The sequence below is a fragment of the Haemaphysalis longicornis genome, unplaced genomic scaffold (assembly GCF_048455015.1).
Source record: "Haemaphysalis longicornis isolate Haplotype H1 unplaced genomic scaffold, Haemaphysalis longicornis Haplotype H1 scaffold_1, whole genome shotgun sequence".
In the NCBI taxonomy this organism is placed as follows: domain Eukaryota; kingdom Metazoa; phylum Arthropoda; class Arachnida; order Ixodida; family Ixodidae; genus Haemaphysalis; species Haemaphysalis longicornis.
In genome coordinates this window covers 66393155-66407762 of record NW_027526203.1, presented here as the reverse complement: position 1 = coordinate 66407762, position 14608 = coordinate 66393155, and the positions used below count along the sequence as shown (strand labels likewise).

The 14608-nt window shown below is 45.2% G+C and overlaps 1 protein-coding gene across 1 annotated transcript in view; it reads right to left on the bottom strand.

Annotated features, from left to right (window-relative positions):
• Positions 1 to 1612: 1612 nt before the first annotated feature.
• Positions 1613 to 14608, bottom strand: part of LOC144175843 (kinetochore protein NDC80 homolog) — a 39384-nt gene continuing 26388 nt past the window's right edge. The window contains exons 3-6 of the mRNA XM_077704894.1: positions 8130 to 8216; positions 7248 to 7436; positions 5163 to 5204; positions 1613 to 1783 (exon numbers count right to left, since the gene is read on the bottom strand). Coding sequence (XP_077561020.1) covers positions 1613 to 1783; positions 5163 to 5204; positions 7248 to 7436; positions 8130 to 8216 — 489 coding nt within the window. The remainder of the gene's footprint in view (positions 1784 to 5162; positions 5205 to 7247; positions 7437 to 8129; positions 8217 to 14608) is intronic.

Below are 14608 nucleotides of genomic sequence, written 5' to 3'. Positions count from 1 at the left end.
TTGAACGTTCATTCAATAAGTGTAGTCGCCAACGCGCTTGACGGCACCGAGGACGAGATGTTGTAGTCAGCGGAAAGCGACAAGGACCTCTCAAAGAGCGAAGAGGATTGACTGAGCGCGGTTACTCCGGGAAATAAAGTGCCCGTTTCTCTCGCATTCGTTTTTCTTGATCACAAAGTTCCGTGCGCGTTACAATCAGAAGTGCAAGTTCTTTCTTTTTTGGCTTTTTTTTTGCCTGGAAAATCGGGTGCGCAATAAAATCGGGCAAGTACGGTACTTGTACACCAACTAGTACAGTCATCCGAGAAACCACTTTTGTAGAAAACATTTTTGCCCCATTTCAGTCCTGAAGCTTGAATTACAGCCACAACTAAAGCAAGCTTGCCGCTGACTAGGCACTCCCCGTTACAAGTAAGAAATGTTTCCAACGAGTTTTGTAAAAGCTGCACAGCTGTTTTTAGTGCTGTTGCACTGGTTCATAATACAGAGCTGTTTTTCTCTCATGTATCGCAGAGCCAAAGCATAAAACAAAAAGAAAAAAGAAAAAGCGGGCCACTTCTTCGGCACTATCTCTGAAAAAGTTTAGAAAAGCTAGCTGTCAAGGGGCCTCTGGGAGGCGGCTCTACAAAAGAAATGGCAAGATTCTTGAGGATAGTACTACCCTTCACCCGCAATCATCTAATCGTCAACTTTGCTTGTCCAGTCAATGCAGCTTCCAGAGTATTTTTTTGGTCGCCTCAGCCTCCCTCAAGCTACAGGTCCTGCCTCTAGGTATGCCTCCACTGCTCACTAACAGCACAACAGTGATGCCACCGAACACGAAGTCACAGCCGCAGTGACATCACGAAGTGACATCACCACCTCCAGTTGCAATGTCACTTCCCAGTTAATCGAGACTATAAGGAACACTCGTCAGGAAAGTGCCAAAGTTCAGACCGATAAATGCTGAGCGATTAAGGGGGACACTGGTCGTAAAACAACTTCTTTTAATTTTTAAGTAAACTTTGTGAAACTTGCCAGTCTCGCTGCTTCTTTCCCACTGATTTCAAATATGCCATTATTTTTTTAGTTTTTCAATTATTTCCCAAGATAATTAGAGATAATTAGCCATTTTTGGCCAAACAATAGACAACACAGTGTTGGTCATAAAACCGTAAACTTCATATTTTGCAATACCGTGAACAATATTCGAAGCAGTTTTTGAGTGCAATAATTGAAGCAGTTTTTTGATGCATCGCTTGGAACTCATTTCACAGCTCATTAAACTTTGGTGTTTGAAATGCGCACATGAAATGGTTGCTTGCCACTGGTGCCACCAATGTTTGATGAGCTGAAAATTAAGTTCCCCGTGATGCATCAAACAACTGCTTTGGTTATTGCACTCACCAGGGTTTATAGTATTGCAAAATATAAAGATTACAGTATCATGACCACACTGTTTTGTCTTTGACCAAAAATGGTTAATTACCTCTAATTATCTTGAGAAATATTTGACCAACTGAAAAAATGATGGCACATTCGAAATCAGTGGGAAAGAAGCAGCAAGACTGACAAGTTTTACAAAGTTTAATAAAAAGTTAAAAGAAGTTCTTTTAAAACCAGTGTCCCCCCTTTAAAGAATCTTAACTCTGACAGAGGTGCCGAAGAACCGCAGCAGCTCACCAAGTCCATCAAGAAACTTGTCGTGGTTGTCGCTTTCTTTGGACTCCAGGCAGTAGCGGATAATGGCAGAGTTGCCGCCGCCTGTTTGGAAACCGGGGGAGCCCGTGGGAGAGACATACGTCTGGGAAACGAACACGGACGGAAGAAAGTTTGCTTGTGGCAAAAAGTGGATCGATCAGAGAGTGGCTTCACATTTGACACCTTTGATTCGGGTCTACACACCACGTTGAAACGGTTCCCTCCCAGATTTTCTAATGCCTTGCACTAGCTCACAGGCTAATTCACGATTGATTGTACTACATTGTAGGGTTTACCGCGCCGATGCAACGCAGGCAATGAGGCGCGCCGTAGTGGAGGGCGCTGGATTAATTTTGACCACCTGGGGATCTTTAAAGGGAAGCTGAAGCGCTTTCCAAAAAATTTGAGTTAGATTAACAGTTGTATAGTTTCTTGCTCGCTGATTCCGAATATCACATTGAAATTTATCGTACATGAGTCCAAATGGCATTTATCTTGCAAAAAGCGCGGCCCCGTTTGAAAGACGCGCGCTTTTCGTCTTTTGACGCCCCTGATTGGTTGCGCCCGTCATGACGTCAAAGGAGGACACCCTTCGGCTGCGCGGGTTGTCGGAAGCATTGCGAACGATCGCACGGTTGCCTTTGCGGCAATTTAGCTTGCAGTTTAATTTTCGCACATGACTGCAAGTTTGTTTTATAATTTCCCGTGCTGTTGGTTCAATTTTCTTGGAGCTTAAATTTGCTTTACATGACAGAGAACCCCAAAGCAGTGACTGTTCCATCAAAATATTTTTGAATTAGGCAACCAGCATAGGGGGATTTTATACCTTATGTTAATATTAGGTACTGTCTTAACTGTTTCTTATTATACACAAAACCATTTATGCCGAAGATTAATGGGCGTTTCATAAACAATCTACCAGCGAAAAGCACGTACGTGCACTGCGCGAAAAAATAGCGTTCATGCGCTGTAAAACACATCTTGCCGGTACACGCATAAACCAACAAGCAGACTCTGCTTCTGCATTTCCTTTGTTCGTTGTCGCCCACCCCAGCCCCGTTACTCATCCCCGTACACAGACCTACACGCGCGCGCCATTTCGGCAGCGGCACTACGACGCCTCCGCGATTGCTAGCTGCACTTCGATGAGTGGCGTCTTACTGCTTCACATGCATTTATTCTGAAAACACTGCAGCATACTAGTGCCTGCTCAGCATTATTGGCTGTAGTAGGGCTTGATTTTCGCTTGTGCGTTGCGCATTCTGCTACAATATTACGGCCACCTTGTTATAATTAACAGACCAGTCGGACAAGGCAGTTACGTTGTAGTTACGTTACTTTAGGTAACAATCACCAAACGTTTGTGATAATGAATCGTTGGCCTGTTTCAGCATTTCTAGATTTAAGCATTTACCGCGCTACTCGGACAGAGGCCGTATATTTACTCTTCGCTCCTAATTTTTCTAGTATCATCATTATATATCTCACCGACTATAACTGGAGCACACTTGAGGTTCAGTGACGACAAGTGCTTGCCAGGTTATAATATGCAGCCACATGGAATCTTGGGCAAAAAATTAGGCCCCCGCAGTCAACACAAATTATGGCACAGTGGTGGTTCGGAGTGGTGTTTTTTGTTTTAATTCCAGACAAACATCACCTTATCGTGACATGTATACTTGCAAAATAAGTAATGTGGTTGTCTTGGTTCTTTTACTTTGTAGGAATACTGTTTACCTCTTAGCCGGGAGAGAACTTCTATCAGGATTGGCCCCTTGTTTTAGTTTCGCCAGAAAATTGTTTTTTTTAACACTGACCTGAGCCCATAGGGAAAGAAAACCGACGCGTTTAACGAAACAAGTATTTCCTGAACAAATGTGACTTGGTTTCTGGAATGGAACGAAACATCCCCGGCCAAAGTACAGCAGTATTCCCCATCCTTCCTAAATCTAGAATCTAATGTGAACATTCACGTCCGTCGCATAAAAAAAACCGCATTGGAGCGGTTTACGAAGTCTTTAACGTAGTGTAGTATATTCTCTGTCATCAAGCACAGCCACCTCGGCTGTCGCTTCCGTATGTTATCAAGCATCCCGGCATGGCATTATTCTGCTTAGGAATACGGCATGATAACGTATGCCTCGTTTGACGTTCGTGCATACTTTTTGAACACGAAAATTGTACAAATGAGTGCTATCAACCACAACTACAAGAATCATTCACAAGGAAACACGGCTAAAAGAGCATGGCCGAGGCAGCCGATCTGGCCGGAAGTCCAGGTATGACGTTTTTCAGCCGGTTTTCGCCCGCGCTCTTCGGTCTTCCGGCATCGCGCGGCGAGATGGGGGCGGGGCATCGGGCCACTTTTGTTTGCTCATTGCGCCGCTTCTATTGCATGTATTGCGAAAATATTTCGTACACATGAACTATTCAATGTGTACTTGCTGCTAGTCAACTTTTCTTTTAATTCTAAAACCGCTTCACCTTCCCTTTAACGTGCGCCAAAATCTCGTACACACGGGCGTTTTTGCTTTCCGCCTCCATCAGAAAAGCGGCCGCCGCGGCCGGGAATCGAGCCCGCAACCTCGTGCTCAGCAGCGCAACGCCTTAGCCACTGAGCCACCGCGGCGGGTCAGGCTAATTCTCGCTATTTAGTCTTGACCACTATGGTATTCAGTTTTTTTTGTTTACTGTACAGCCACTCCACACTGCACGGCATATTTGAAGCTCATATTTAAAGGGACCACAGTGACGAGATAATACTTCACCACGATTGAAGGATTACCTCTTTGGAAGAGCACTCATACCAGTTTGGACGCAAACAAAGCAAACAAGCTCCGTAAACAGACAGAAAAAGGTGATGAAGACCTGCTTCCTTCTCTGTGCTCAACTAGTGACGATGCCGCCTCATTTTTGCGCGATTGGCAGATACTGAAAATCAGTGTTAACCGCATGCAAACACCACAAGCAGCAGATACACTACAATATCTCATTAAGTAACCCTTGCAACAGCGCGACAGCTTTTGAAGTTCAATGAATCGCCAACTATTCGCACCTGCCACCGAGGGTCCAGTCGTCCGTTTCTAGTCCCTTTCATCGCCCCAACAAGCCAGAACAAAGTCCACTGCTAGTGTTACATGGCACACTAGGTTTTGCTGGGTTTAACCAGCAAATCCAAGCTTTTCATTTTTTAACATTGCGTTGAGCCACCAGCTGTGCCAACTGCCAGCTTTAGAAGGGAGCCCAAGCACGTGAGGCTGTCAGTTCGGCCGGCGCTAAAACCTTCGAGCGGGTACGACACGATGCCCGTTGCAAACCTGCAATTATTGCGAGGGCATCACCCAGTCGTTCAGAAGTTTTGATTCGTGGCACAAGTTACTGAATTAAGGCAGCCTCATCCGAGCCTCTGAAGAGCTGGTAACAAAACTGCGCCTCTTGGTTACACAAGCAGTTTGGAATTGGGACCAGGGCTGGCAACGTACCACACTGAAGAAGTTCTCCAGTGGGTTGATGGCCACGAAGTACTGGAATGAAGAAAACAGTCAGTTAATCATCCGCTGACAAAAAGAAATCAGAAGTACTTCTTAGCTGCTGAACAGAGTGGAATCCTTGGAGGTCTATGGATTAATTAAGGTTGCCCGAGGATCCCTAAAGGGGCCGTGCAGATAAAACAAGTTTGGTTCATTCAAAATACTGCCTTGTTATAATCATACAGACACCACTTTTAACGTAAACTTCGCTCAAATAAGCTATAAAATTAGGAAAAAAGGGAATGGCCATGCGACCCACTAGCTCATTTCCCGCAACAGAACCTATGATGTCATAACAGCCAGCTGTGCGATTGGCGGAGGCCGGCAAAAGGAAACGCAAATTAGGCAGGGCTTTTAAGATTGCCGAACAAGCTAGGTATTTTCGCATAAATTTAGGGTACATTATTTTTATAGCAGTAAGAATTGTGGGACATCAGTGGAAGTTACTGCGTAGTGCTGTTGGTACTGTGCGTACTATGCTTGGTTTAGCTGCACAGCATTGCGGGGTTTTGGAGTTGTCTCAGACGACACTGGCCGATTAACGCAAACAACGGTGTCTTATGTGACCATATCTGTGGAGCAAGCACCGTGTTTCACAAAACGATTATTTTCTCCAAGAACAAAAACAAGCCAGGTCTAAATACGGGCAAAAACAAACTAAAGGCAGAAAATGGCTTGCCGCGGTATGGTGATGCCATCTGGATTCACTAATGGTAAACAAGGCTTCGCAATTGGCTGCAGAGCAGTAGGTCCCTGTGATGTCATTGCACAGCACGAAAACACACGATTTAGCACGAAAATAAAAATTTTAACTGTATCTCAGTGAATAAAGCAACGTTTGCATCTAGACAAGCATTGGGGGCTATAAAACATGAAATCTTTCGAATAAAACAAACTTGTATTCTGTCTGCATGGCCCCTTTAAAGAGCATTGAAATCTCAACACTCTGAGGACTGGACCCATAGCCTTCTGCTCGGTAGGCACTGAGAAAATGCGGTGCGTAATTCTTTCAACTGATTGAAAGTCGGTGCATTTTGAAACAAAGGCTGTGCATTTGGAGCCAGCAAATGGAAGCTGCCTCTCAAACAACTTCACATCTTCTGGCTCTTGGCTCGGCTTTTATGACTGAACTGTGCTCAATTTATGTTGGATTGGCCAATTGCCATATGCTATTATGTTGGGTACTGAACAGCCATTCGATACTTATACGATTACCAATGAGTTCACAACACTGCATAATTTGTTGTTACCTGACCATTTTTATCAATCAACGAATTAAGGATGCAACTGAATTGTTATGCCACACTGGTCTCATCCAGAACAGCTCTTATGTTGAGTCCACACATCGAGTTCTACATATGTAGCATTACCACACAATGTGGTTTTCTGTGCCAAGTCTCCACCTGGGTCATAAAGCGTGACATAGTTGGAGGGCTGCGGAGGATATATAAACCACTTGCAGGCATTTTTATTCCTTGCCTTCATCAGATAAACAGACGCTACGACAGCGGTCGAACACACGTCTTTGTGCTCAGCAGCAGAAAGCAGAATTCTTTAGGCACTCGACTGGCGCTCACAATTCGACAAAATGGATCACGTCATTGTTCCAGTGGAACTGTGAACTCAATTATTATTAGGCCATATTTCGGCACGTCGAGTCACCCCAAGGACGACGACTCGGGGCAGTGCATTGGCCTGTTACCGAACGCCTCTCCCATTTGATTGATTGATTGTAGGGTTTAACGCGCCGACGCAATGAAGGCGATGAGGCGCGCCGTAGTGGAGGGCTCTGAATTAATTTTGACCATCTGGGGATCTTTAACGTGCGCCGAAATCTCGTACACAAGGGTGTTTTTGCGTTTCGCCTCTATCAGAAAAGCGGCCACGGCATCGAACCCGCGACCTCATGCTCAGCAGCGCAAGCCTCTCCCATTTGTCATTCTGGACAAGAAAACAAAGGAGAGCACCACATGTGAACAGTACCCACTCGCACGTTTCGGGACTACAACCCTGCACCATCGAGAGATAGAAGTTTACCTTGACGGCATCGGCCAGCCAGGTGATGATGGCCAGGGCCTTGTGGGGCTGGGACCCAATGCCCACCAGCATGCTCTTCTGCAGAGGGTACGGGTAGCGCAGGAGGCAGAGCCGCTCAAACACGGCGTCCTCCAAGCGCACACCCCTGCTCCCCAGCTGGAAGGAGGGCTCCAGGAACTTCATCAGGAACTGCACAGCCACTCAGGGGGGGAATAGATAGATGAGGGCACTCTCGGTTGGGCTACCTTGAAGTAGCACAAGTGCACACAAAGCGATGCCACGAAACGATACGTTTCGTACGAGTACGGACGACTGCGTGTGGGGCAGCAATACCCACAAGTTACGACAGATTCCTTTTTTCCCTGCCCTCTGGATTTGTAACAGGCCACCAAGCTTGTATGGAAGAATGCGAAGCCTGCAATTTCTCTTTCGCATAGATTTGTGACGGTGCGTGGAAGTGGGTTTCAATGGAAGGCCCGCAGCTCGCAGAAACACAATACAATCTCTCATTAGGCAAACGAGAGCATCAGCTGCGCTTGTGTCCGTTAACGGTGTTTCAAAGCATTGCACTGCTTCCTACAACGTTGGCAACACCAATTCCTTGGGGGGATCGGAAAAACAAATTAGAAATAGTAAACTCCACATACCCAAGGCACCATACAAAACAATGTGACAAACTACACATACCAGCCCAGTAAAGGGCAATACAAAGCCAGTGCTTTATCAAGGCACGACCAAAAAGCCTACGAAACACTGGGCGCAATGATATGAGAGGGAGAAAAGCTTCCCCTTACACTGGACAGACAAGCCCACATTTTATCATTGCAGTTTTTCTACGAGGGCTGATAGAAAAACCACAGTGTGTAATCCACACAAACCCACCGTAAAGACGTTCTCAAACTCCCTCGCCGACATCCTGCTCAGGAGCTGCGGGGTGGTGTGGTGCGGGTAAGCCTGCTCCTTGAGGAACTAGAACAAGCAAGGCATCGTTGCTGGATTACAACTATGTCCACATTAATGCCCAACGCTAGGGTTGCGCATGACACAGCTTAAAAAAGGGCACCAAATAAGGTTGCTACGGTGTAGCAACCTTACGGTGTAGCAAACACAGTGCCTTCCCTCAAGCACTATAAAAGACAAAGCGAGAGTTGGGCGAGCTGGTTACTGACTAATGAACTCGTACTTCTAGCGAACTTTAACACAGGACGAAAAAAGAAAAGACAAAACACACGCTAGACTTCAACTTGGTTTATGCAAAAGAGAACAGGAAAACACGCATATATGTACATGATTTGGAAAAAAAACAAGCACATGATTCCGCGGAAATGAAATGGCGCAATGTTTGCACTCGCTCTTATCACTTTTACATTGAAGCACAAACAACGCCTGGTCACATTACAGGATATGATCTTTACCGACACGTGTGCACACCAGTCGCCCATTGCGCATGATCATGGGACACCCCCTCTCTTACCAAAAAGTGGATTTCACTTGAAAGTGACAAAGATGGGGCACTGACGCAGTTCTCGCCCTCCTTGTTAATCACAAAAGCCTCGAAGACTTCTCTATCAGTTTGAGAACGACTTCCAAACAAGACGCTCATCTACATGAATTTGGGCATGCACCCGCACCTACGGCAATGGTCAGCAAGGTGGCCAGCTGCCATCTGTGCACTCACAGCTGCGCGGTGCTTCCTCAGCCTCAGGCAGCACGGAAAGTCCGTTTCTTGACCGGCCATCCTATGGCTGTTCTCCGGCATGCTCGGCAAGAGGCAACGAATTGGCTGCCGTTGATAATAAAATGGACGGTACGAATCCGGCTGCCGTCACCTTCGAACGTTTTCGGCAGCCAATGCTCATATGTTGGTCGCCTTTCACTGGTTTGCCGTAACCACGGTTTCTGCCCGGCGCGGGTTGCTTATAAATTCTCTGGTAAGTCACCCGCCGCCGAGGAACGGCGCTTGCTCCCGCAACATTGATCACAAGACGTGCGGCAAGCTTGCGGCTGCCGAGTACTCTTTTTTTCTTTGAAAGCCGCTCATCAAAAGATGAGCAGCACGTACACGTCTTTCGAGCGGCCAACCTCTTTTCGCCTGCCGGAGTATAAAAGATGAACGGCTATGATGCCGTAGCCGAGTACTCGTTTTTCCTATGGCAGTTAATGCTCAAAAGTCGACAAGAAAACGTCTGGCTCCCGATCGCATTAATTCATTCGGAACCAAATCACGCTCCTGCTCTTCGAAAGGTGAACGGCTGATGTCTGTCACAGGTCTAGCACCGCCCCTGCCCAATCACCGGAGTTCCGAAGGTCATGCGTTGGCTAGCGCATAGCCACCGAACACAGTGTGCTGTATATACATGTACACTCATGGACGAATGAATGAAAACACGAAAATATTAAACCGAACGCTCTAGAGGAAAGAATATGGATAGTGAATGCAAAACAATGGCTCGCTAGTGGTATATTTGGAAAGACACATTTTCAATCTTTCTTACTGTTATCAGAATCCTTCAATGTTTTAGACTATAGCGGCGCGATTATTTCACTTGCATGGAAAGAAATCGCGCTATTTGTGTGTTCCGGTTCATAATTTCGTGTTCGCGTTTCATTTGTCCATTATACGTTTTATGCCATTCTTTAGACTTGAAACCAAAAATAAATGTCACTTTTTTGGACTAAAGAAGAAGTGCGCGTAAAACAACTCGTGCTTTGCGAGCCTGCATAGACACTGACCGCATTGGTACAGACGCTGACCTCATTGGTATTGCAATTTTTGATACAAGTTAAAAACGTAAGCTTTGTGACGAACCGCGACGCCGAGGAGATTAAGGATCAATGCTCCGGGCGCACAACGCATATTACCTAGAGTAAAAAAGACCGCCCTTTTGGCGGTCTCTTGGCATTCTTTTTTCCTTGGGACGTCAAAATCACTGTACGCAGAACGTTTGTCAGCAAGTTTCCTTGTTCGTACAAGCGACCTAATACTACTATGCGGAAATATGTATTCTATAGAATCTGTATTTTGGAGCATTCATCGCGATAGCAGTAATTACATGCAACTGGCCCATGTCGTGCCATCAAGCAACCCTTTTCATTCGCCGTCTGTGTTGATGGAAAGAAGCAAAAATCGTATGTGCTATTGAACCAGCTCCAGGCTTTAGCACCTAAGTAGCAGTCAAGAAATGCACTAACATGGGCCCGAACAGTGGCGAAAGCTCGTGGCTTCCTGGACTGAGAAAAGGCCAGCAGCTATGCGCAAACAAATGTGCCGCTCTGCGGACGCTAAACATGACAGCAGATCTATGTACCGATAAGACCTCCCACTAAAAAAATTGCCGAAATTCAGGTTAGAGATAACGTTTTTTTTTTTTTTTTCACGCGTCAAGAAAACGAGGATTTCACCAGCCGAAGCCATGATAGCAGTCTAAATATGAAGGCAACGATTCATTAATTAGACCACGTGGGCATCCTAAATTTTAGTTCCCTCATTGTTTCTGTGGAAGGCGAAGTGGTCCCAATCTTATCTTTACAACCCCTCAGACGTGACCAGTAAGAACGGTGCATAATTTGAGCGTATTTTGTTATAGCCCTGAAAAAAAAATAAACTGGTACGTAAATTTCTGAGATTGGTTGATTTATTATTATGTGGCTTAACGCGCTGACGCTATAGATACGCAAGCGACGAGGCGCGCTGTAGTGGAGGGCTCCGGATTAATTTCGGTCACCTGGGGATCTTCAACGTGCGCCGAAATCTCGAACACACGGGCGTTTTCGTTTTTGGCCTTCATCAGAAGTGTAGTTGTATGACAGCGTCAGCAATGCAGTTTCAATGTTTCAGAAGAGCTAGCTCTTTATGTTTGATTTCTAATACTTTTGATTGACAGCATATAACTTCGTTTATACAAAACTAGCTTTAACCAAAGGTAATTGTTTAGAGGAACTCGTTCGTTTGGGGGTCTATTACCTAATATGCGCAATTACGGGGTGAGTAAGCTGTCACGCACACACAAAAAGCCACAGCTAGCCGCCGCTGCAGCTACAACTGCCAACCGACCACTACAGAAATGACCCCGCCTGGGCTCCCCGAATGCTGCATGGGCCAGTTCCAGTTACTTCAGCATGACCTACGGAAACGTGAGGAAGCTTCAACATCGCTTTCGCCAACGACTACCTGCATGCATAAGACGAGACGAGTATCACCTCTCTGTCACTCTTGTAGTGTTCGTTAGGACATTGAACCTGCACTGTGTGCTGAAACTCAGCGTTAGCATAGGCTCATAGCCCTCGACTGCGTCTGCGACAAGGGCTGCGAAGGCCTTGCCTTTCTCCGTGACCGGCTTTGAGGAAATTCTGTGAACGTTTGCACTGTGTGCGCGTTTGTGCGTCTTTCAGATTTGCGTTTCTAGAGTACTTATAGTGTATGCGTGCGTTTTTCTGTGCTGGTGTATTCATTCCTTGTCGTCATTTTCATTCATCAAGCCATCTTGTTTCCAGGCTGACTTCTCCGTATCATAAAGGTATTCCTCCCTCCCAGTTTTCCTCGCAGAAGTTACGAAGAAAACACCCGACAAAAAAAAAAGAAATGCTAGTGAATAGTCCTGTGCGAGTACAGTAAAGACTCACATAAACGCTATACCTTTTACGAGAAGTTATAGATTTACCAACCAAGTGGTTGAAAAAGCGTAAGGCTAGCGACACCTGCGACAAAGATTTCCCTCGGTAATGATTACGCACCCTGAAGTCTCAGATCACACCTTCAAATGATTAATGCAACATCACGATCTGCAAACGCGCGAGCCGAATGATTCAGGACTCCCGTGCAAGCCTGCGCTGAAGCAGGCCGAACGCCAAATTTTGTCCGAGCTGAACAGCATTGTAAGGCACACGTGAATTTTTATTTTTCTGGTTATGACCGAGACAAGTCCACGAGACCGCGTACGGCGCAGGGAATCAGAGCCAGAGATAGCGGCAGCTAAGACAAGTCCGAGGTAAAATAAATAGCTAAGACAGGTGAAATGGAACATGCCGTCACTCCGATTCAAAGACTTTTACTCGCCATCATCATCCCCGTTCAAGGTTTTTTCAGGGCGCTGCCATGCGCCAAAAATACAGCCTGATTGGCTTAGATCTTCTGGCCAAAACTGGCAGCCAATCGGAAAAGACCGGGAGCAAGAAGGCAGCGATCGGGAAAGTTGCAATCAGGAGCCCATTAAACCTGAAATACTTGTGAACACAAAAAGCAATAATAATTTTGAATGAATGATTCCTTAAAGATTGACAAATTTCGCAATGTTGTGTGATCACTTTGCATAAAAACAAAAAAATACAAAGAGGGAACTCTGCTCTTTTGTTCGGCGCTGCAGTCGCTTCCGATCAGGATTCTATTTAAACTGAAAAACTTGTGAACACCAAAAGCAATGGCAATTTTGAATAAATGATTCTTTGAAGATTGAAAAATTTGGAAATGTTGTATGATCACTTTGAATTAAAATTTAAAGTCGTAACTCTGCTCATGTATTTGGCCGTTTCGACGCTGCGGTCGTTTCCGATGTAATTTTTCCATCAAGTGGTGGCAAGGTCGGCCGTGGTAGGGCTCGCAAGCTTGGACGTTCCCTGGTTTCCCTATTCGCCGCGAGCTCGACATGTAGGTGGCGACAGCGTCGCGCTGCTAGTGTGGATGCTCCGCTGAGCGGCCCGTAAGAATGCACACTGTGGGCGCGCTTCGTGCCTTTTTCCCGCTGTATGTGCGCACAAAAGGTGCAAACAAGAGTGGTATGCTGTAGTTCGGTTCCTCAACGTTCAATGTATAGCATGGAAGCGGCAGTCAGTTTTCATTACTACGCCAAAAAAAGCGACGACTCATCGGGAATCTCGGAATGGCCGTAATTGTGACAATGAACTTGTACGCTGTGGCTCGTAGCAAGCTCGATCTTTCCAGACTATGGTTTGAGCCTTCAATAAAAGCATAAATAGAAACAAATCAGGGAGCCTCGATCTCTGAAATTCAGTTTACAACGGCAAACTCAATCGCTTTCACTAGTCAGAGCATGACGCATTCTTGCATTTGTGGGATGCCCTGAAATGGTAACACTACTTAACTGCCCCGAAATTCTTTCTAAGAGCTTACGATATTTTTTGTGTGTTCAAAAGGCAACATAAAATTACTATATTTTGATCAGCGCAGAGATATAAATGTAACCGCTCTAACGGGTCTTTTAAATGAAATTTTAACGACTCTGAAGGAAGGTTTGATGAATAACGGTTTCGGATCACTTATTTACGGCTTTCCTCGCAAGTGAACTTGCGAAATGAATTGTCAACGCACGCAGTACAATCAACATCTCATGTTTAGCTAGGTTTTTGCAAAGTGACAAGCAGGTTTACAGTGTGCAAACCAAGCTTCTGGGACCTCACAGTGAGCACAAATTTTCTGTTACGGCTGCTCTGTTGACCATTTGCGTTCCTTTTAAAATCTAACAGGTGGCTGCAACAGCGAGATGTGTTTGCATTCTTGAGTATAAGGTCGCTTACGAACCCTAAAGATGGCAATAAATGAAGTTGCGCTGTTGCAGATGTAGTAAAACATTTCCTTTTTATTTCTCGTTGTGAATCAGCGCAACGGGTTCCCGGTAACTACTTGTTTTGTAAACTGAATATCGCCTTTGTCTTGGCATTTAATTCTTGATGATTGGTTAAAAAATGAAATTCTGTACATTTAGTTTTTTTTTTCGGGAAGGGGGGAGGGGGGTCCTGCCAACGTTGCAAGAGCAGCGAGAAGAGCACGCATGTAACGCGAAAAGCCAAACTATGGTTATCAGTGTTACTTACAATCGAAACTACACTAGGCGTCGTGTTCTGTAGCGGTGAAAAAGCAGTATGTATTTTAAAAACTTATTAACCCCCCTTTGGTCCGCGATTTTTCAGGAATTGTCGCTCGCCTTTTTCAAAATTGTATTGAAAGCAAGCATTGTGGGAAAAAATAATAAAAAAACAGCGAGTCATGGCACACACCCCTCACACATGTGGGCAACAACGTGCATTATATTACGCGTTTTCTCCTCTTTCTTTAAACTCAGGTTCACCTTAAAAGGTTAAGACGTAACCATATTAGGCATTTGGTTATGCTGAGTGAGTTTCTGGACAAGGTGATTCATGTCGGATTTGAAAATGATATATATGAAAATGACACACGAAATGCCACATGACAGACGCAAACTCACAACTGCTTAATTTTACCGAAAAATCCCCCCTAAATACTCTTGCGCATCCATAGAAACGTATTTTAAATAATACGTAAAATTAGCAACTCGATAAATAAATATTTATTCCTCCTCCTCAGTATAAACAACGACTGTCCAAAA